General features: G+C 40.8%; 1 protein-coding gene across 1 annotated transcript in view; it reads left to right on the forward strand.

The window, feature by feature from the left end:
- The first annotated feature begins 5842 nt into the window (after positions 1-5842).
- Positions 5843-24644, forward strand: part of LOC122798602 (1-aminocyclopropane-1-carboxylate synthase-like protein 1) — a 2974588-nt gene continuing 2955786 nt past the window's right edge. Inside the window, exon 1 of the mRNA XM_044067677.1 lies at positions 5843-6196. Within this exon, the coding sequence (XP_043923612.1) occupies positions 5981-6196 (216 nt within the window). The 5' untranslated portion in view covers positions 5843-5980. The remainder of the gene's footprint in view (positions 6197-24644) is intronic.

Consider the following 24644-nt stretch of genomic DNA (forward strand, 5'->3'; position numbering starts at 1 on the left):
CCAGTGGGGAGACTTATTGGGGATCTGGAGGAAGAGGGAAAAACAGCCCTTGACTGACCATGGTCTCTGTGTGCTCTTAAGGGAAATTGCACTTGATGCAGGGAGCTGCATAAGAAATATTGTCTGTGTACTTGTCATCCTCCCAGTGTACATCCCCTGCTGGTGCAAATGGGGAAGATTGAGGCTCCTTGATTACTGGTCTAGTGGAGGGTCATCACACCAGTGTCATGGTATCCTTTTCTGCATCTATTTTCACTTCCCTCTTCTAATGTCTTCATACCTCTTTTTATAATGATATGCTGCTATCTCTGTAGCATAAGCTGCATCAGTCATTATGGCTACTACTTATCCATAAAGCTCTGATAAGCATAATTCCATTTGTCCATCTATGTTTTGACATTGTAAACTGCTTTTTTGAATTAAATGTTGCAGCATATTCTTGCATCTGTAAATGTGTATATGCTTTTTAGGGCATGTTCTTGTACCTCTAAATGTGTATATGCTTTTTTAGCATACTGTTGTATCTGTAAACATGTTTTGTTCATTTCTTATGTGATCCTATTCACCATGGGTCTGCATGCAAATGGTCCATTGAGATCAGTGCACTACCCTGGCAAACAAATACGAATAAATAAATAAATCTCCCTTCATAATCTTTTCTAACCTCCTCTGATTGATTCCTATACATACTGTACAATATTGTACATGTCCTACTAATTATCCCTTTTTAACAGCAGCTTCTGTTCTAGATTCAACTAAACACTACCAAAGCAGTCTTTCACTTAGGATTCCCCTGTCCCTTTCTCTTTGTCTTCTGTACTTTGATGAAAAGGATGGAGTCTTATATGTTTTTCTAGTTAGCAGGCAGACTGAGGGCCAAGGCCTGGCTGCAGCAGATCCCTTCACTCAATGGTGTTAGTAAAGTTGTACGAGTTGATTTGCAGGGAACTGCTCACTTTTCATAGCATGGTTGCTATGCTGTTTTACTACTGGCTTAACTGATTTTCTTCCAAGTCCTGGTCTTTGCACATATCCAGTAATTGATTAGCAATGGTACCGTTATGTATCAGTCAACTGGAATTTTATTGACATGCAATATTAAATGGCACAATAAATGAATGTCTGAGGCCATTATACTCCAATAAATGAGTATTTGTGATTATTGGGCAAGTGTGAGTTGTATCTATTTCCCCCTAAAGACACTCATACCAGAAGAAAGAAAGAAGAGTATTTATTTTAATTTTCAGAAGGTTTTTAGATACTTTACCCAAAACCTTTGAATAGAGTCATTTCAATTAATAATGTATAAATCCTTAAACATGTCTAATTTTATGAAGAAAATCAACAGACCTAAGGGGGTTAAGTTTGAGGTAAAAGTCATAGTGCTACTCCTAAATCTTGGGGGAAGGGGGAGCATTGTTATGACATTCAGAATCACAGCACATGTACATGGCAACATTGACTGTGACTTTATGCAGTTAGTGCAGTAAAAATGAAATGTATTGTTAACTTCATTACAATAGTCCAGTTCAAAACATTTCTTCCAATTGCTTGTCAAGTAGATACTTTTCAAGAAAGGTATGTAAGCAGCGCATACAGCTTAACTGTCCCTGATTTTGACTCAAATTTTAGCTCTGTCCGTCTTAATCCCTCCTAAAACCGATGACTTTTGCCGGAAAGGTGACGATTACACTTAATAATGACAATAATTAGAGTTATGGATTTTTTTTTACTTCATAAAATGTATATCAATTTGCATTCTCTTATTCTGTCAATGTCTCAAGTTAATTGTACTAGTATTTTAAAAATGTCCCTGATTATTTCTGGATTTGTCCCTGATTCTGGTAATATTTGTCCCTGATTGGTTGAGAGTTATGATGCACTTCTCAACTGTCCAGTTTCTTCTTCATATTTTTGGTCTGCTCATCATAAAATGTATTTTTTGGCAAATCCCTGAGTACTGCATTCACTAAGTAATGTAGACATTTGAGTTTCATGCTTCATGTACATCATAAAATGCATGGTAACAAAAAACATTTTATTCTAGCAATTTTCTAAGTTTATAAGAGCAAAATTTAAAATTTGGTTCTTTTTTTGAGACTTTGTCCCCACATTATTTTTGACTTTGTCCAGATTTCTTGTGCTTAGAGGTTGACAGGTATTCAGTTGGCTAATCCATCTATAAATGGGTGAAGAGTTACAGCTTTAAGTTATAAACATAATGTTAAGCATCATGTCATGTAGCCTCATAACCCATGTCTTTGGGTGTTCAGAAAAAAAAGTTCAATCAGTTAGATTAAGACATCACTAATTTCTTGATATGTTTTGTAAAACTGTCAACTGTCATACAATGATGTATGCCATGAGAGATTCCATTGCTCTCATCCTATACAAAGGAATACACCACCCACCGTCACATATTTATATTACCTGCAACCAAAAGGACTGTATGGATCTAAAAGATATTATTGAGAATGTCTTTCCTGCTTTGTTGCACTGTTCATTGTATAATTTATTAAATGAAAAACTATCTAATTAGAGTTGCCAACCATTCGGAATTCTTCCGGACTGTCTGGAATTAAGGGACACTGTTTGGAAAATGGAAAATGCTTTTTTCGGGCAAAGTATTGTCCAGAAAAAATAAAATTGTGGTGCACCTTGATCACGATAACTGGTCATGGCTGGGAGATTCATTTTCTTTTAATTTAAAAAATTAATTATTTTTTAATGGGTGCTCTTCTTTAAGAACACCCTTTGTGTCCAGTTGCACAGAAGCAGAAGATAAAAACAGGTCTCAAACACCTGTTGCATCTGTGTGACAGATTGTTTACATCTTAGTCTAAAATGTCCAGATTGTGTATTATGCCTTTTAAAGGAGTTATACATTAAAAACTACACTTCTGCCAAAAAAAGGAAAAAAAAAAAAAACAGAATTTCAAATCTTAACTTGCAAAAAGCACTTTTTCATTTTCTATAAGTACAGGTCAGCATGTGTACTTAACACTACCTTCATGGCTAAAGTTGTAACAATACTGTCTTTAAATTAGGATGTGCACCTTTACTTACTTCACGTAAATAGGTAACGGCTATAATACTTGCTCAGAACCAGAGAAAAAAGGTAATGTGAACAGTTTATTTATTTATTTATTTTGCCAAGAGGAAGCCTGTTTCCAAACAGACTGTGTCAAAGTGGATTTTGTACTGTGTTCTGTTACATCCTTCTTAGCAGTACTGTACCAAGGCAGGTTAGAGATCACTCCACTAGAGCTATTGCAGGCATCATTGCATCACTGCATTACTGAGACAGGCCAATATTCAAACCATCCTGTAAGAAACTATATAATCCTCTGTCAACAACTTCTTCAAGCATGAAGCCCAGACATCTCTTGTAGAGCTTTGCCACAACCATCCCACAGGGCGTTTTGCAGACCACTCCCACTTAGGGTCAGCCACCCACTGGTCCATAAGCTTCAGATATCTTCCCAAGTGCTATTACTGCAACAGTGTATCATGTGTGTGAGAGGTAGATAGCATACCCCTCAACTGTCCAGGTTTTTGGAGAATGTCCAGATTTTTGTCCAATATTTTTGTTTGTTCCCAAAAAAGGACTCACGTTGCTAAATAATAACAGACATTTGAGTTTTTGACTTCATATCCTTTAAAAAAATGCATACTAACACAAATACTTATTCTAGCAAATTTCTAAGTTCATGAGATCAGTATTTATAATCTGTCCCTGTATATTTTAGGCTTTGGCCAGATTTCTTGCGCTGAGGTTGAGGTGTACGGGTGTGTGAGTGTGAAATGTCCTAATTAGGGTTAGCAGGTGATTAGTCATTTGCTTGGGCTCAAACCCTGTACCTTATCTACAGGAAACAAGAGCCTGAATCTTCTACCCTGACCACCAAGCTGCATTTTTCAAGGAACTGAGTTTCAGGAGCATTTTTCAAGGAATATAGTTTCAAGTACATTTTCAAAGACTTGTGAGCTTCAAAGGAAGAGAAATTTACTGCTGCTCATGCTAAGTCTGTTTACAATGTGCAACTGTTTTATTTAGCAAATTGTATCACTATTGTGGGAGGTTGGCATAATGGTTAAGGTGTTTACCTTGCAGACAACAAGGTACAGGGTTTGATTCTCTCATGGGGTAACTGCCTAGACTTAAAATGGCCCACAAGGGCAATTAGCCTAGTACTAACCTATGAACAGGTAGCCTACTTGCATCTTGATGCAGAAGGTTGTGGATTGTTGATACCATGTTGTATTTTAAGGAGGGGTGCTGCAGTCCTGAGAATGTCCTCCTTTGGATGAGATGCCTGTTAACTATGAACCTGTTTTCAGTTTGCCATCCATTCCCTATTGCTATTTTACCAGCTTACCATTTTTTAATACAACACAGGCAATTTATTCTTCAAGGGCAACATGCACTGAATTTGTAGACAAAACACTGAAATATAAAGTTGTTTGCTAGTATCAACCTTTTCATTAGTTACAAATCTCTTTAATGCAGAATTATTCGGATGACTTTTACTTCTGCAGAGTGTGTGCATATTGACTGATACTGGTGGATTATAATGACAGAAGTTTGAGCTGAGCCTTTTATGGTTGAAATGTTCTGAATTGGGGCAGTTTTGTCATTACTGGTTTTTGTTTCATTGCTTAGTCAGCCGTGGTGGTGCAGTGGCTAGCATTGTCACCTCACAGCAAGAGGTTTTTCCAGTTCGATTCTTGGCTGGAGTGCCTTCTGTGTGGAGTCTGCATGTCCTCCTTGTGGTCAAGTGAGTTTTAAAGACATCCAGGTAGGTGTGTGTGTGCCTGTGCCTTCTGTGATGGTTGGGGGCTGGGCTGGCAACTCGGCACAGTAAAAACTCCACTGCCAATCAATCTGCAGACTGGTGAGCCGCTGTGGCGACCTCTGAGAAAATCTGAAAGACATTGCTTTGGTTCTTGTTTCCTTGCTTACTGGAAAAATGTTCAAAGCTATAACTATAAAACACATTATAAGGCTTAATGGTTAAGGTGTTTACCTCACAGACACAAGGTGCAGGATTTGAGTCTCGCTTGGGGTAATTGGCTACACGCAAAATCACCCACAAGGGCAGTTAGTCTAGTATGAATCTATGAACAAGTGGTGCTGTATTATACAAGGGATATCATTTAATTATAATATATAATAATTTAATACAATCAGGACATGATTCAGGAAGGTGAATCAAAGTAGGTCCTAAAAATGTGTGCAAGGGGCCTATGATTAGAGCACTGGCCAGATGCATTTTCTTTGAATGTGGGTTTTTGAGTTTCAAAGGCAGAGAAGTTTTAATGCTATGTTTGTTTTCATTGTGAGACTTTACTGCTCTGTTAGCAAATGTCTAACATTTGAAATAAAAGTTTTAAATTAAATCCAAATATCTGTAATCATTGTAGAAGTAAAGCAGAAAACAGTATGGGCACTGAGAGTTTTGAACAGTGTTTATGGCAACTGGGGAAATAAAAGAAATAGCCAAGTAATGGGACACTGGAATGGCTGCGCTGGTGGTGGTGGTGGTGGGGTCAGACCTTGGCACCCTACATGTGAAAAGTTGGCAACCCATCTAATAGTGTTTTGTTTTTATTTATTTATTGCGGAAGTTGCGGTGCGGTGGTTATTCAGTTTTCTCTCTAGAATAAAACTTCGTTTGAGTATGAAGCTACATTTCAAGAACGCTTCCTATTTTGTTGTTTTATGTAGGGCATACATGTTACTTTTTTTGCGAAATTTTTGCAGGTTTTCCAGATTAAATCAGTTCAGTCGGCAGACACAAGTTAAACAGTTTAGACACAAGTGCTCTTGCGTAACTGTGATGCCACTCTTCTCACGTGCAGCCCTAGTTTGTAATCAGAACTGCGGAGGTAGCAGCTAATTGCTGCCTGAGGCACAGCAAGTTGACAGCCTTTCAGTTTTAGAAACGTGGCTAAGTCTCTTTTAAAGTAAGAAACTACGATGGAGAACATCGAACGACAGCAGCAAGAAGGTACATCAGACAACACAAGACTAGAAATTAAAGAAGGTGAAGATAACAAAGATGTTCAAGATAAAACTGATGTTGAACATTATTTATCCTCTCGGGGACTCCGCATTAGTCAATTCAGGAGCTTCAACGAGATTGCTTTTATCCAGTGCTTAAATGACCCGTTCGATAAACAACGCAACCCGAAGGTAAGTGAGGAAATATAGTAGCCTTGTCGCATCTTCCTGGTTTAATTTGTACATATTATGAGTGAAAGTCAAGGTGATAGATTTTTCAGGTTACGGTATCAACGGCGAACCGTTACATTTCTCTTTGCATAAGGCAGCTAGCTCATTTATGGGTAGAAAGGATGAGTGTAGAGAATATTTGCAGCACGTATACCGCAGTCTAGTCTTTCAAGTCCTCAACGAGTGTTTCTGTGTCTGCAGTGTCAACTGTTTTTCAACTTAACATCGCAACGGTCAGTCTGTTGATCTCCTCGTTCCACAGTCAACATACAAAATCAAAACCTGTCTCACATGATCACGGGTACCGTAATGTTAAAGTTACTCGCTTAGAAGAAGTTTGTTAAAAACTGTATTAATTCTTATTTTAAGGAGATGCAAGTACACTGCTTGTATTGTTTTGTTATTGTATTTTAAAAGCGCATTTTTATACCTGATTAAGGAATATTCTGTGGCAAATATTGAATGGAGACCTATCTTTTCTGATTTGCCGTTAATGAAACTGGCAGACTGGTGAAGTTTTTTTGTCACTTTGCCAGCATACCTTGTCTCCCCAGTGTTTTGCTGTCCTTCTTAAAGACAGGCGGGATTGTATTGCACTTTAAAAAAAATCTGAGAAAACGAAGTCCCTAATAAATTGTGTACTTGATGTTATTGTTTATGCTACACGTGCTTCTCGACTGTCCAGATTTTTGCCTCGTATATTTGGTGTGTTCCTCGTATAAATTGTGAAGGCTTCACCTTTCAGAAAATGCATGCTACCACAAATCCTGTTACTCTGCCTGTAAAAACGATATTTAAAATATGTTCCTGGGCCTTTGTCCCGCATTATTTTAGACATCGTCCAAATTTCTTGCACTGAAAGTTTGAGAGGTATCAGATAAAGGCTGCATCCACGAAGTAAGCCAGCCATCCCTGGAGCTATTCACAGATCAAAACCGTTTTCTCTCTTTTGTCTGTCTGTCCCTCTTTCTCGCTCTCTCAATACACACACACACACACACACACACACACACACACACACACACACACACACACCTATGATCGGTATGTAAAAATCGGATAATTATTTTGTGCTTTAATAAAAGACCGCAGATAAGTCATAACTAGTTGCTGTAAATAAGAGGCAGGATTTTTTTTATTTAGTTTATTTTTAATTTGTTTACAGGAATAGAGCATTGGGCGATAATGGAAAACACTGGGCTGAGCATAACTCTGATCTGTGAATATGAACGTGAGTTACTCTCTGTCCAGTGTTCTCCGTTATCAAGTAGCAGTCAGTCTCTTGCCTTCAGAAATAATCAGGGACATTTTTAAAAATATGAATACTATTGTCTTGGAAAGTTAACAAAGCAAGAGATGTTAATTTTTCTGAAACTAATTATTGCCGTTATCCGTTAAGTATAATCCACCACCTTTTTTCCCAGAGAAATAATTAGGAGACAGCAACATTTTGAGACAAAGCCAAAAGAGCTGAAAGGTATGCTTGGAAAGATGCATACAAAAATAAAAGATTGCAACCTCAACTGCAGATAAGCTTTGTAACTGAACCATACCTTTCAACCTCTTAGAGCAAAAATATGGACAAAGCCACGAATAATGGGGGAACAAATGCCTAAAATTAGGGGCGCTATTTAAATATTGTTCTTACAAATTTTCTTGATAGAACAGTTTTTTTATTAGCATGAATTTTCTGAAGGGTATGAAGTCTGAAATGCAAATGTCTGCTATTATTTTCTGACTTCAACCCTCAATGATTTGCCAGAAAACCATATAATTTTATGAGAAACTGACCCAAAGTATGAAGCAAAAATCTGGACATTCTGCAAAAATCTGTACAGTTGAGAGGCATGAGTAACTTCGAAATGCTGGGGAAAAGTTATTCAAAACTTGCATATATATATATATATATATATATATATATATATATATATAAAGATTTAGTGTAAATAACTGATGTTGAAATATAACCAACAAATCTACACATTATAGTACCTGACAACCTGGCGATAATGGAGAACACTGGACTAAAATAGTGTCTTTGTGATTGTGATTTAAAATGTTATGACAGCAGCACACATGTACAACTACACTTCTGCTGTAACCCTTCAACTTTTACACAAAGACACTTTCAGTTCAGTGTTCTCCATTATTGTTGAACATTGATCTTTGTGGACTAGCTTCAGTATACAACGTGACAGCCAACACAGAAAGCAATCTAATATGTTAAAGACAACATAGCTGATTTGAAAAAAACACGAGTAGTAACATTGTTACCAATTATTTTCCTAGTAAGCACGTGTAAATTATTTAGTAATACAAGTTTTACTGTGTGTGCATGTGTATATACATATGTAATATATATATATATATATATATATATATATATATATATATATATATATATGCAAAGAGTTACTGATTGATGGTATCAGGAATTATTTATTAATCAATGGTGAATAGTAGAGTTATGTTACATGGACAGTTTTATTTATTTAACATTTTGTTTACTGGTAAAGAGCTCATTTTTAGCAAAGCCCCAGGGAGAAACAGTCCAAACTAATGTCTTTGGAATGTGGGAGGAAACAGGAGCACCTGGAGGCAATCCACATGAACACATGCAGACTCCACACAGAAGGCACCCCTGTCAGGGATCAAACCAGAGAACCTCTTGCTGTGAGGTGGCAAAGCTAACTGCTGCACCACTCCGCCACCCATTTTGTTTTATTTATTTATTTATTTTGTTTTACATTTGTTTACCAGGATAGTCTGACTGGATACATGTCCTTTTTCAGCGGAGACCCATGGAGAAAAGCACCACATTGAAAGTACAGATAATAAGAACAGAGGAACAATACAGAAGTAACAATACAAGACAATGCAGTTTAAGGCACAATTTACAATTTTAGGCTAATTCCATTTATACACAATATTAGGTATTCTCTAACAGTTGCTATTCAAACAAATAATAATTCAGTGGAATGTTATAATATTCCTACAATAGAACAATGGACCAGCCATGGTTTTCAGGTGAATATCTATTATTGTTGAGCATATAATAAAAAAGTCTTTCGGCTTTTCCCGGTTAGGGGTCGCCACAGCGGAACTCCCGTCTGCTAATGATTGGCAGTGGATTTTTACAGTGCCGAGTTGCCAGCCCGAAGCCCAACCTTCAAAGAAGGCACACCCATTCACGCACGCACCTACCTGCATGTCTTTAACGTCACTTAGGTTCATAGGTTGGTACTAGGCTATCGGCTCTAGGGCCTATACAAGCCTAGCCATAACAATTCCATGGCTATTTCTTCCCACACTATTTACTTCCTTGGACCCCTGTCTAGTAGGGTGACTGACGTGATCCCCGGGGTGAATTTTCTTTCTCCCATCCAATCGTCAAGGTTCCTTTTGAAAAGGGCCAAGGAGGCGCTGTGCTTGACATGTATGGGCAGTATATTTCAGAGTCTGGGGAGTCTCTGGGTCAGGAACCTATCCCTCCAACATGTTTTGTTTATTGTGATGACAAGGTTTAGATCCCTGGAGCATGTGGCTCTGAGGGATTGGGATTTCTTTAACTGTAGCATGTCCAACAGCTTTGAGTTTGACATGGCCTTGTATGTTAAGCAGAGATCGCCTTTGAGTAGACGATATGCGACAGAGTATAGCTGGAATGTTTTAAGGTGGTCAGCATAGGGCATCTGCTTTAGGCCTGTGATTCTTTTAGTGAGGTATTTCTGCGGCCTTTCCAGTTGTTGCAGATGTCGTGAGAGGTATATACCAAATGGGGCGTGTATTCTATAATGGGTCTAATGAGGGATGAGTACAGTGGGGCAATGACCTCCTTTTTTCTGGATGAAAAGCCCTTAGTGATGAGGTGTGCCACATAGAAGGATTTCCTGACTGTGGTGGCGATGTGGTTATTGAAGGTGAGACCACTGTCCAACTGTGTCCCTAAGTCTGTTGTCACACTTTTGGTGTTTAGTGTACTGCCACGTGTGTGGTAATTCATGGGTACATGTTTTTTCCCAAAGGGGGTAACTATACATTTCTTGGCATTGAGCTTGAGCCCATGGCTCTGGCACCAAGCATCTGTTTCTGTAAGGCCCTTTTGTAGAGTATCCACATCATTTGGGGATTCAGTAATGGCTCCCAGTTTGCAGTCATCTGCGAACTTTGTTAGTCAGAGTTCCTCAGTGTTGGCCTGTACTTCAGAGAAGTAGATGCCAAACAAGAGCGGTCCCAGGACTGAACCCTGAAGTACTCCACTTGTCTGGAGCTGGATTTGGAGTCAGCTACTTTTACAGTGTGGGTTCTGTCAGTAAACCAGTTGGCAGCCCATCGAGTGATGTAGGGATTAATGCCCAGCTTAGTAAGTTTATCTAGGATTCCAGAGTAGGAGATGGTGTCAAAGGCCTTGGCGAGGTCCAGATAGGCTGTGTGGACTGCCTTACCCTCATCCACGACTCTGGAGACTGATTTGAAGAAGTCAGTCAGGTTCAGGAGACAAGATCGGCCCTTCACGAACCCAAACTGGGTGGGTTCCAGTGTTTGAAGCTTGTCAATATCTTTGCTTATAAGTTCCATCATAATAAGTTCCATGGCCTTGCAGATCAGGCTCATCAGACTGATGGGGTGGTAGTTCTTGGGATCCAAGGTAGATCCCCCCTTGTGGAGTGGGATAACTGTAGCTTTGCGCCACTCAGTGGGCACGAAACCTGAGGTGAGGGTATGATTAAACATGACATTTTGTAGTTGATGTAGTACACAGCCCGAGATGTCATCTGGTCCCATGGATGCTGTATCCTTAGCTTTGGAGAATGCGTTTTTTACCTGTGTGGCTGTTATTACCGGAATTTGGCAATCTTCCGGTATTGAGATGGGCCATTTAGAGGGTGAGAGGGGGGTGAAGTTGGCACTGAATCGATCTGCCAGGATATTGGCAATATCCTTGGGATCAGTATATTTAATGCCATTCTGTTGTAGCTCAGAGCAGATCTGAGCATTACCATTTAGATTCTTGACATAGTTATAGAATGCCTTGTGGTTGTCTTTGGAATCTTTGGCAATTTTATTTTCGTAACTAACTTTGGAGGATTTTACGAGGGATTTCAGCTTCTTACTGAGGCTGGTAAGGGAATTTTTTGCATCGTGGGATTTTCCTCTTTTCTGCAACAGTTTCTTCCTTTTGTTGTAAAGTTTGTTTATGACAGGGGACCACCAGATTGGCTTCCTTTTTTGGAGGAGAGCATCTTGGTTCTATTTGGGATTGCACAATTCATGCATGAGTGGATGTGCTCGTACAGTGCCTTAGTGTAGGACTCAGCAGTTGAACTTTCAGTTCCTGTCTGCATGGGTGTCATGAATTTGTCACTTCTGACTTGAGTAGCATGAAATTGGCTTTGGAGAAGTTTTTTATGGAGGTTTCCTTACTAGGGAGTGGGGGTAGGATGTGTATGTTAAGGGTGATTAGCTTATGGTCTGACCTGACCAACAAGGGGGTGACCATAGGTGTGGAGCATCGATTTCCCTTGTTGGTAATTACCAGTTCTAGGATATTGGAGCCCCTGGTGGGACTATGGATTAGTTGATCCAGGGCATTGGAATTTATGAATTCCAAGAACCGTTGGGCAAAGGTGTTGGTACACGAGTAGTTTTCCCAGTTAATGGTAGGGTAGTTGAAGTCACCTAGTATTAGGGTGATTGGTTGTATCTTAATATTTTCCAGTATGTCTAGGAAAGTGTAGTGAGAATCTTGGGGCATGGTGGGGGATCTGTAGCAAGCTACAGTTTGGATTGCAGTCTTACCTAGTGTTAGTTGCACCTGGAGAATTTCAGACGCATTGTGTTGGGCAACTAGCCTGGTGGTGTGAATATCCTTGGTGAATATGGACACTCCTCCACCTTTAGTGTTTCGATCCTGGTTTGGTGGCTGAAAAGTGTGGTAAGAGTTGTAGCCTGGTATTGCAGGGGTGCTCTCTGGAGCCTTGAACCAGGTCACAGTTACTGCACAGATATCGATGTTCCCCATTTTTAAGAATGCCTCGAGTGTGCATTTTGTGGTTTAGACTTCTAGCATTACCTTCAGATTTTGCAAGCTTGTACCTGTTACAGTGGTGGTTTTGTCCTTTGAACTTTGCATAAAAAAGGCACTATAGGGGTGGCAAGAGCCTTAGCCAGTAACCTGAATCCCAGGAGCGACAGGTGCAGACCATCTCTGGCAAAGCATCATGGTCTGTCACTCATGTCGTCCCAGGCAGACAGATACTGGATCCCCTTTGAATGACATCAGAAGCCTAGCCAATTGTTGAAGTCAATCATTTTGCCCTTATATTGTGGTATCATTCTGGGCGAAGGCAGGATGCTACTCAGGGCTAGGGTCATACCTGCCTGGGCCACATGTTCCGAGAGCTCTTCCATGACTTTTTTCATGTAGTCCAGGGAGGTACTTCTCAAGCCATTCACTACAGCATGGACAATGACAGAGTCATATTTGTACTTGTTGTGGAGTGACTTGAGTGCATGCGTTATGTGGCGGATCCTGGCACCAGACAGGGAGCTGACTGTAATTTTCTCCTTCTTCAGCCTGGTGAGTAGGACATCAGTGTGCCTGACTATTGCCTTAGGGGCTGTTGCTGGGTGGCACACTCGTGTTGTGAGCTATGTGACACTTTGCTTGTGATTGGTGTTTGTTTGCGTTTCAGCTTCGGAGGTCCTTGTTGCTTGGGCAGGTTACAGTTAAGGGCCTCCGCATATGTGGATTTAGTGTTGCTATCAATGGGTGTTAGTGGTGTGAGTTTAGAAGGGCTATGTGTTGCTTGAGGTGTAGTGCGGGTGTTAACCTTCTCCTCTTGACTGTCTAGCACAATCTTGGGTGGAGAGAGCTTTGCTTCCAGTTTGGCTATGTAAGTGCATCTCTCACAGGTTGTAGTGTTGAGTGGTAGGAGGAGAGGGTTGTCTGTGTACATGAGGCAATTGCTGGATTAACCCAGTATGCCCAGATTCTCCAGGTGGACAGGAGATATCACTGGAAGCTGATCCTTGGACATGCCTGATTTGGTGCTTTTTTTTTAAAAGTACAGGAACTGTTTTCCCTTCCCTTAGCAAGGTACTTTGCAATTATAGGCCGTTTAGTGCCTATGATTAATTTCTCCTTATTAATCAGGAGAGTTGAGTGCTTGTATCAGTTTAAGGCTTCCTAGTGCTTTCCAGTAGGTATTAGAGCAAGTGCTAGTCACAGGGATGCTTAAAGGTAAGATGAAAAAAAATGTTTTATCCTAAACACTGCAGTGTGCACTAGAGAAGTTAGATGTGAAAATAGGTAACTTAAGTTTTACCTGTCTAAAAAGTTAAGTTTTAGTGGAGAGTCACTATTTTTAAAACAGCAAGATAGATTGAAAGGGGGTGATCACTTTTGTATTCTGGTACTATGGAATACAGTAGGATGGCCAATAAATTTAAATAGTTGAAGGGGAGTGATTTCACAAAAGAAAGGAAATGAGATATATGGTCAAATTAACATAAGAGGCAGGCAACTCGAAAGACAATGGTATTCGAAAGACAATGGTATTTAAGAACAGAATAGTAACAGGTTGGGCAGGTGGGAAAAAAATTCTGCCTGACTCACAAGAGACAGAGCTGTGGTCTCTTTTGACATTTTAATATGCAGTTAAAAGCAGAATACAAGTGAAACACAAGGTAAAGAAAACAAATCACAGTATTCAAAATATAAAAGGGCAATAAACTAATACAAAATACAACAAATAAAAAGCAAACTAGCCTTTCCTTCACAGCAAAGTGTAGTAGAGTCTGGGTTAGCCTTTCTAATAAAAGGGCAGGGAGGACATGCAGACTCCACACAAAAGGTGCTCCAGCTGAGAATCGAATGGGAGAACCTCTTGCTGGTTGAGTATATAATACAGTAATGAAGTAATAATCTTGGTGTAGACAGTGCTTGTTTGATCTTAGGAATAAAGATAGTGGTATTAGTATAGGTTATATAGGTAGCAGGAATAGTAGCAGAAGATAGAGGGAGTATAGAGACCTTTAGGTATGCTAAGGTAATGGCAAGGGTGGAGATAGAGGGAGTATAGAGACCTTTAGGTATGCTAAGGTAATGGCAAGGGTGGAGATAGAGGGTGTAGTTAATCAGGGGTAGAGCAGGGACACAACCATCTGGTTAAGAGATGACTTTTCAGAGTAGTTTTAAATTGAGCTGGGGATGCAGAAGTAGTAATACTTATTGGCAGTGTATTCCAGATTTTTCCTATGTAGTTTGGGAAGAGGGAATCACCTGCCCAATTTTTGGAGACATTGATTTGAGTATGGTACTTAGGTGGAGCGTGATGATTTGTTGGTGGCATAAGGTCGTGGTAGGGTTTGTAGATATGGAAGATATTTGCATTTAGACTGATTTGTAGGTATGATTTTAACTTAGTTTGAAATAATGGAGAACCACTTTCTTTCCTTTATAGGAAATACTAGGCTAGTTGACCTTGTGGGACATTTTAAACCTTGCCCAATTTCCCTTTTGATACTTGAATTAACCTGTCTTATTTGGTGTTAGTCTAGCCTTACCCATCCCATGGTTGATAATTATATTGTAATACTGGATCATACTGTAGATAATTTGAAGGGACCAGTGAGTAGGATAAAGCATTTAGGAATAAGAGCTGCTTCTGTCCATTAGTCGTACAGGGGATAGTCCTTGGGTAAATTTTCTGTTACCCATCCATAGATTGAAGTTGCTGTTGAGTAAGGACAGGGATGAACTTTGTTTTATGTGGATGGCGATTCTGTTCCAGAGAAGTGGTGTCCTCTGTGAGTTATATCTGTCCCTCCAAGCCATCCTGTTGAAGGTGCAGAACAGGTTTAGATCCCTGGACTGAGTATTTCTGATGCCATTTGACTTGCTGATGTGGAGTAGGTCCATTAGTATTTGGTCGAAGGATGCCTTGTATGCCAGACACAGGTCACCCGTTAACAGTCTGTAGGATACTGATTATAATGACAGGGCTTTGAGGCAGTCCAGGTAAGACATATTGTTTAGGCAGTGTATCCCTTTAGTAAGGTATCTCAATGGGCTTTCTAGTTGAATGAGTCTGCACATATTTATTTATTTTTTTTAATTGTAGGTTCATAGGTGTGTACTAGGGTAATGGCCCTGGAGCCTTTACAAGCCTAGCCCTTAGGATTACCCTGGCATCGTGCCACCCGACCTTAGTTCCTAGTGCCTTTGTTGAGTAGAGCCACTGGAGTGATCCCTGGGGTGAATTTTCTATTTCCCATCCACTCATCAAGATTTCTCTTTATTTTATTTATTTATTTATTTGCATTTGTTTAACCAGGATAGTCCATTGGGCTCAAGAACCCGTTTTCAATGGAGTCCTGGGGAGAAAAGCTCCACATACATATTAAACAGAGAATGAGGATATACATATACATTACATGGGGTTCAACATGATATATACATTTTGCTAGGTAAAACATAGTAAAATATGCGTAATAAATCAGAAAAAGCTGAAACAAGGCAGTAAGAGTTACACCAAATTAAAAAAAAAACAAAAAAGTATGCTGCCTGGTGTTCGTATAGTCAGAGTAGTCAGAGCTGAAAGAGTTACAAGATGAAATAATAGGTTATGAAGGGTGAGAGCAGGAGCATTGCCATGAAGAAGATAGATAAAAGTGGAGTGATTTTTTGAAGGATGGGAGGCTTGAAGAGGGCCAGTGAGGTGCTCTGCTTGACATGTATGGGAAGTCTATTCCATAGCATGGGCAGTCTCTGGGTTATGAACCTGTCCCTCCAGCATGATCTGTTGATTGCGGTAATGAGGTTGAGGTCCCTGGAGAGTGTGGTGCGGAGGGATTGGGATTTCTTTAGATGTAGCATTTCTAATAGAGCTGGATCAGACATGGCTTTGCTTCTGAATGAAGGGAATTCCACAGAAGCTGTACTGCTCCATACACAGCCTGTAATGAAAGAGGAGGGGAGGCCCACCTTAAAAAAAGTAAAAACAGCATTAAGAAAAATGAGGTCAGGGAAAGCAGCAGGCTCAGATGAGATCAGAGCAGATATGATCAAGATGTTGAATGAGATGGGGAGAAATGGCTGCTGTGGGTACTTGTATCAGCATGGAGAGAAAGTAGTATCCAAGATGACTGTAGAATAAGCATACTAATGCCAGTGTACAAGAACAAAGGAGACATCCACAACTGTGGGTAGGTAGTACAGAGATATCAAACTCCAGTCACAATGCGTGAAAGTTCCAGTGAGGCTGACTAGTAAATGAATACGCAGAGTACTAGAAAGTAAGATGGGAGATGAGCAGTTTGGATTCAGATCAGGAAGCAGCAGAACTGCTCTGTTTGCAGAGAGACAGATAGTTGAGAATAAGCTAGAGATGAGGATAGAGTCCAACAGGACATTCTTATACTTGGAGAAGGCATATGATAGGGTCCCAAAAAAGGTGATTTGGGCAATCCGGTGGGTCAAAGTCCCAGAAATGTGGTAGAATTAGTGCAGGCTTTGTACAAGGACCCAGTGACTCAAGTACAAACAGTGTTTGGTCTCTCAGAGGGGTTCCCAGTGGGAGTGGGTGTGGATCAGGGTTCAGCTCTTAGCCCACTGCTTTTCATACAGGTGATAGACTACATCAGCCAAAAGGTTGGAGGGACAGATCAGCAAAGGTTGCTGTATGCAGACAATGTGGCGTTACATGGAAACTGTGAGCAAGAATTTCAGCAAATGTTAGGGTATGGAATGCAAAACTGAAGACACATGGGATGAAACTGTGTACAGATAAGGCAGTTGTAATGGCAGTAAATTCGGGAAATCAGAAGAAGTTGAGAATTGAGATAGAAAGGAAGATATTGGAACATGTTAACAGCTTCAAGTATCTGGGAGAGGTATGTAGTTGAGAAGGGAGGTCTGAATGAGGAGGTCAGAACTAGTATCAGAGGTGCTGCAGGGAAATGGTACAGAGTGTCAGGGGTAGTGTATGATGGAGGAATTCCAAAGACGCTGAAGAGTAAGGTATACAAAACAGTAGTTCAGCCAGTACTAGTACTACTGTATGGTACAGAAACATGGGCATTAAAGACAGAGCAGTTGAGGAAGCTAGGGTTGATGGAGATGAAGTGCCTGAGACAGGTGGTACTGACAAACAAATGAGGACATTAGAGCAGAAGCCAAAGTATCTCCAGTTGCTAAGATGGTCAAAGAGAATAGATTACAGTGGTTTGGGTAAATGTGTAGAAAAGTAGAAAACAATCTGGTGAAAAAAATTTGTGACAGACAGGAAGAATGCTAGAGGAAACAAGGGTATCCAGTAAAGGGATGGATCAGGTGAGAGAAGACCTGCAACAGTCAGGTATGACTGTTGAAGAAGGTAAGAAACTGGTATTGAATTGAGAGACATGGTGACAGTTGACACAACACCCAGACCATGGGTAGAAGATGGGGGGGAGGGTCTTGATGATGACAATATGTTTACTGGGACAGTTTGACTGGGCAAGAACCCATTTTCAGCAGAGGTCTGGGAGAAAAGCTCCACAGATTAGAAATTACAGCAGTAGATAAATATCACTCATAATAAAATATACAGTGGTTACAAAAGAATATAAACATCGAGCAAATCTATAAGAAAATATACAAGATAACGCATTTGAGATAAATAAGTGTGAAAAAAAAAAATACAAGATAAATACAAAATGAGTATGAAAAGAAAAAAAAAAGTGTTGGTTGCAGAATGTGAAGTTGATGTTCTTACATTCACCACTGCAGTATTCATTACAAATGGGATTCCCTGCCGTGAAGCCCACCGTCCAGCCATTTTATCAAAGTCTACCGTTGCTTTAAGTTACTCTGAACGTCACCTACACACTCCTTGTGTGTAGTGGACTATTATGTGTATTGTAATGGCCTTGGTGAGGTGTGGTGTGCAGTGTATGTGTGATGATTTTAGTGTCTGAGTTTACTGGGTATGAGATTTTTACTTCCAAGCACACACACACACATATATATATATATATATATATATATATATATATATATGTGTGTGTGTGTGTGTGTGTGTGTGTATCTCTCTCACTGTATTGTGCTGTTTCAGTAGTAGGTAATTGTAAGTCAACATCTGACAATTCTTACACTGTCTCAAGGTACTCATCTCAAAGAAGCTTTGCTACAGAAGTTGTGGGGATGTGCTGGTCCTTGGTTTTGACAGGAATGATTCAAGGGGGCAGGGGTGACTATAACTGCTTGGAGTTCAGTTTGTTTACGATACTGTTTTGGTGGACTTACTAATAAGGTATAAGGAAATGTCTAGTTATTTGGTTAGGGGTGTACTGCATCTGAAGATGTTTATTTGTGCTTGGTGTAGGTTTTTGAGCCTCAGACCTGGATTTCTAAGGTTGTATACATTTTACAGGCTTCTTACAGGGAAGAAAGCTCTTGAGCAGATATCCCACTATAGAGCAAATCCAAGTCCAAGTAGAGCAAGTCTGAGGACTGTTGGGTGACAGGCCTTATAATAATTATTATAACAGCTGCAGTGCACCAAGTTCGGCACATATTTTTTTCATTTTTTTGATGAAATACTAATTTTTTACAGTTAACGAGTTTTCAGTCTTCTTAGATTATTGAATAAAAGACCCTGGTTAGGAGCAGTTTTGTGCTTGGTTATAACAGACTATGTATAGAGAGATCCAGTCAGATGATGACAGTAGTGGAGGTCTGTGACTTCAGAACCTGTAGCAAGTCATAGTTCTGCTAGTCCTGTACCTCTGAGCTACAGGTTGATGACCTCAGGTAAGTACGAGGGAAGTGATTCCCAAACTTTTGTGTGGTACTTACATATTATTGCAACCACACTTTCTCGCCAGGACGTCATTTGTATTATTGACTCCCTTCATGCCTACGGTGTACACAGCCTAAAGAGCAAATAATCATACAAACAAAAACCCCCTGTAGCATAATATGTTGTATATATTAAATATTCCAGATTGATGCAGCTATAGCCAACCTGAAGTAGATTCTGAATGGCAAATGTTACATATTGTATTGTGCTGTGTTATAGCACATTAATTTGGTGCCCAGGCCAACATTTTGTGATACATTCCTCACCCCAGAGCAATGCAAGCCACAACACAGTCCCAGTCTAGCCATACCTGCAATGCCCTCAGCCCAATGTCAGCCTCAGCCAACTGGTAAGTCCTTTGTGAAGTACTGAAATAAGGAGTTGTCGTGTATTGCTACAGCTCAGGTTCTGAGGAATGTATTTACAGCTTTTAAATTTTATAATAACTGCATTTGCATAATAAAATAACTGCCTGGCAAGAAAGCGTGTTTGCGATCTCATTTAAATAAATATTATGCCAGCGAGAATATATCTCACATAATCCTACTTAGTACCATTAAATCAACTGCAAAACAACGACTACTTTCTCATAGGTTCATAGGTTTATACTAGGCTATCTGCCCTAAGGCATTTATAAGCCTAGCCCAAATTTTTGTGGCTTACGCCACCCCTTATATGAAAAAATACTGTGCCCATTAGTTTGGTGTGCCTCTGTCCAGCAGTGACACAGAGATGATTCCCGGGGTAAACCTACGATCTCCCATCCACAGGTCAAGATTTCTCTTGAACAGAGTCAGCGAGGTGCTCTGCCTCACATGGACCGGGATTTTATTCCACAGCATAGGGAGTCTCTGAGTGATAAATATATCCCTCCAGCACGTCCTATTTATATCCGTGCTAAGGTTTAAGTCGCTTGCTCTAGTGGTTTTGGTGGATTTGGATTTTTGAGGTGGAGCATGTCCATTAATTCCGGGTTGGACATGGCCTTGTATGTCAGGCACATGTCACCTCTGAGCAGATGGTATACGACTGAATAGAGCTGGAGTTTCTTCAATCTGGCAGCATATGACAGATTTTGGAGTCCCTTTATCCTTTTGGTGAGGAACTTTTGGGGTCTCTCCAATTGCTGCAGATGTCGGGTGAGATACATCCCGAATGGGGCATTGTACTCGATCATTGGTCTGATAAGTGAAGAGTACAGGGAACAATGACCTCACTAGATCTGGATGTGAATCCCTTCATGATCAGGTGGGCAATGTAGAAGGCCTTTCTAACCACTTTAGCAACGTGAGTGCCAAAGAAAGGCCACTGTCAACCTGGGTCCCCAGGTCCCTGATAACCTCTTCTGTGCTTAGTGGATTGCCACCTATATGGTAGCTTGGGGTTACCTTGTTTTTCCCGAAGGGTATGACTATACATTTTTGGCGCTCAACTTCAGGCCATGGCTCTGGCACCAGCTATCTGTTTCCGTGAGTCCCTTCTGAAGGATATCCGTGTCCGATGCACTTTCCACTATGGCGCCCAGTTTGCAGTCGTCAGCAAACTTTGTCAGCCAAAGTCCTCCCATGTTGGCCTGTACTTCTGAGAAGTAGATGCCAACAATAGGGGCCAAGGACCGAGCCCTGTGGGACACCACTTGTGACCGGCTTGGAGTCTGACATAGCGCCAGCAACTCTAACCCTGTGGGTTCTGTCCTTAAGCCAGTTTGCAACCCATCTTGTGACATATGGGTTTACATTTAAGCTGGTAAGTTTTTCTACAATACCCGAGTGGGGTATTGTGTCGAAAGCCTTTGCAAGGTCAAGGTAGGCTGTATGGACTGCCTTTCCCTCATCAATGGCCTTGGTGACTGTTTCGAAGAAGTCGACCAAGTTCAAAAGGCATGATCTTCCCTTGACGAAGCCAAACTGGGTCGGGTCCAATGTCTGCAAGTCCCCTATATCTTTGTTTATGAGCTCCATTATGATCCTCTCCATAGCTTTGCAGACTAGACTTGTTAAGCTTATGGGGCGGTAATTACCAGGGTCCGTGAGGCGCCTTTGTGGAGTGGGACCACAGTTGCCGTACGCCACTCCTTGGGCACGTATCCTGTGGTAAGGCTGAGATTAAACAGCTACCTTATGTGCGGGATTAATTCCTCATTTAGCTCGTGTAGCACACAGCCGGGGACACCATCCGGTCCCATTGATGCTGTGTTTTTAGCTTTAGAGAGAGCAGCTTTCACCTGCGCATTTGAGATGTCTGGGAGGCTACACTCGGCTGGGATAGTTATCTCTCCTTTAGGGAGGGAGAAGGGGGTGAAGTTTGCACTGAACCTGTCTGCCAGTATGTTGGCAATGTCTGTGGGTTCAGTGATTTTTGTATCATTTTGGACTAATTCTGAGCATATCTGGGAGTTTCCACCCAGGTTCCTAACATAGCTGAAAAAGGCCTTATGATTGTCCTTTGAATCCATGGCAATTTTTCTCTCAAAATTGGCCTTAGTTGATTTTATGAGTGCTCGTATTTTTTTACTAATAATGATCAGGGTGACTTCCCTTTTATGGATTTTGTTCTATCATGTAATAGCTTTCTCCTCTTATTGTAAAGTTTGTTAATGGCTGGGGTCCACCAGACTGGACGTTTGCCCTTTGTGGAAAGAGTCTTGGTTTTATTTGGGATTGCCTGATCCATGCAGTCCTGGAGGTGTTCATAGAAGGCATTTGTAAGGGCTTCCGCAGCTTGGGTTGTGGTTTCCACTGGCTCAGGGGCCTTGAAGGATACCACACCAGTCTTGAGTAGTGTGAAGTTTGCTTTAGAGAAGTTCTTCACTGTGGTCTTTTTGTTTGGGGTGGGGCGGGATGTGGATTTCCAGTGAGATTAGTTTATGATCAGATCTCACCAATGAGGGATATACTTCGGTGTGGAGCATTTTGTCCCCATGTTTGTGACAATGAGATCTAGTATATTTTCTCCTCTCGTGGGAACAGTGACTAGCTGTTCCATGGCATTTGAATTTATGAACTCCAAGAACCGTTGGGCTAGAAAGTTAGGGCTTGAGTAATGTTCCCAGTCTATATTCGGGTAGTTGAAGTCACCCAATATGATGGTGTTTGGAGATACATTTATACCCTCCAGTGTCGTCAGGAAGGCTGTGTGGGGTTCCTGAGTTTGAGAGGGTGGCCTGTAGCATGCTACAATTTGTAGAGCAGTTTTGCCTATGGTTAGTTGCACCTGGATGGTTTCCGAAGCTTGACGTTGCCACCAACCTGGAGGTGTGGGTATCCTTTATGAATATGGATACACCCTCCTTTTGTGGTGTGGTCCGGTTTTGGGGCCGAACGCATGATATGAGGTAAAACCTAATAGTGCCGGGTGCTCTCAGGAGCCTTGAACCAGGTTTCAGTTACAGCACAGACATCGATGTTCTCCATACTGAGAAGGGCCTCGAGTGCGTGCATTTTGAGATTTAGACTTCTGGCATTGAGCAGCATTACCCTCAGTTTCTTCCCATTTTTGTTTTCTAGGGTGGTAGGTTTAGAATTTGAGCCTTGCCTAAAAAGGCACTATGGGGTGGCAAGAGCCTTAGCCAATATCCGGAATCCCATGGGTGACAGGTGCAAGCCGTCCCTTGCGAAGCAGCATGGCTTGTCAAGCATGTCATCCCAGGCAGACAGACACTGGATCCCCTTTGAATGACACCAGACATTAAGCCAATTGTTAAAGCTGATCATCTTGTCTCTATATTGTGGCATCATTCTTGGTGAAGGAAGGATACTGCTCAGGGTCAGGGTCATACCTGCCTGGGCTACATAATCAGAGAGCTCCTCTATGTCTCTTTTCATGTAGTCCAGGGAGGTACGTCTCAGGTCGTTCACACCAGCATGGACAATGACCGTGTCATATTTGTACTTGCCGTGAAGTGACCCGAGTGCTTGTGTTATGTGGCGGATTCTAGCGCCCGATAGGCAGCTTACTGTGACCCTCTCCTTGTTCAGCCTGGTGAGTGGGACGTCAGTGTGTCTGACTAATACAAATAACATGCTAGCGAAAATGCGTGATTACGAAAACAAAAATAACGGGCTGGTGAGAAAGCGTGGTTGCGATAATACGCAAGTACCTTTTGGTCCTGGAGTAGAAAGAAGCGGTGCAGATTTCCTGTCAGAAGTCTGAGAACTCATCAATGTGAGGTCCAAACACTACATAAAATAAACTAAGTCAGCAGAGAAAAAAAAAACAAATTCTGAAACTATGGTATAACTTTAAAGAAGACCCCTGCAGGTTCTTGTTTTATGTTCATAGAAGTAATCCTCAGAAATGGGAAATTAAGTGAAGTAAGTGGGAAATACGGTTCCACTATGAAATGTTAAATACCAAAACCTGAAGCATCAGAAACAATGAAAATTAATGCTCAAAATTACAGAAGGGCCAAATAAAGTTAACTGCAAGTATTTTTGAAAAGTTGGCAAGCTCCCCCTTACCATCCTTGAGGGGGCAAGCCTCCTGCCTTCCCAAATTTACTCCAGAGTTCTACCAACTTGAAGAATCAAGAAATCTCTCCCAAAAATGGGAATCACTTGCAGTGGTCACTTAGAATTTACATGATTTCCTATGGTGTTGTGTTTCTTTGCGTTCTGTGTTTTGGCAATTGATGCTTGAGAAGTCTACCTTAAGCCACACGTAGAGATAACAGTAAGTATGTATTAATTCCAAAATTGCTGTATCCCAGAGAATTCCTTTTTTGAGACATGGCAATTAAAAAGAAAAGAAAAAAAGAAAGAAAAAAACAGATTGTCCAGGAGACTGAATACAGTCCATGGGTCTTTTACTGCTAAGGTGTTCTTCTTAAAATACAGAAATTTCAGAGATAGTATATAGGGGTGGGTGCGGTGGGGAGGGCTTTTCCCCTGCAAAGCACTTTTACTTTATAACAGCAAATGTTTCACATTTTATTTGAAGAACATTGCACCTAATTTTTCAGAATTGCAGGATTTGGGTATTCATAATATAACAGTTGTTTATCAGTTTTTGCACCAGTTTGTTTATTAGGAAGGAATGTCTCACTCTGAAAGCTGTCTAAAACATAGAAATAATACTAGGCTAGTGATCACAGGGACCATTAGATGCCCAGCCATATATATGTTTAAATAGACACATTTAAAAGCTCTTGCCACTCTTGTCAAGCACTTAATAATGCTTACCTCACAAATCAAACAAGACCTTATGTGATAAACTTGTTATAAATTTGTGTCTGACCTACCAGTAGTCAATATTAGCCTTGAAGGGTAGCCAAAGTGAAAGTGCTAACTTACTCTGTAGTCTAGGAATATGCTGTGTTAGGAACCTACCATTGGTTCATAGGCAAGTACTAGGCTAGCAGTCCATGCTGGCCATTTTAAGCCTAGCCAGTTTCCCTTTTGGTGCTTTAATTAACCTATTCTTCTTGCTGTTAGGTTTGTCTTACCCATTCCATGGTCAATAGTTATATTTTACCCATAACGGGAATAACTGGGATCATATCATAGATAAATTGAAGGGGCTCATGCATGGGATAAAGCATTTAGAAGCTGCCTCTGTCCATTAGT

Source organism: Protopterus annectens, chromosome 3.part1 (genome assembly GCF_019279795.1).
Source record: "Protopterus annectens isolate FY-2018-M chromosome 3.part1, PAN1.0, whole genome shotgun sequence".
Taxonomy (NCBI): Eukaryota; Metazoa; Chordata; order Ceratodontiformes; family Protopteridae; genus Protopterus; species Protopterus annectens.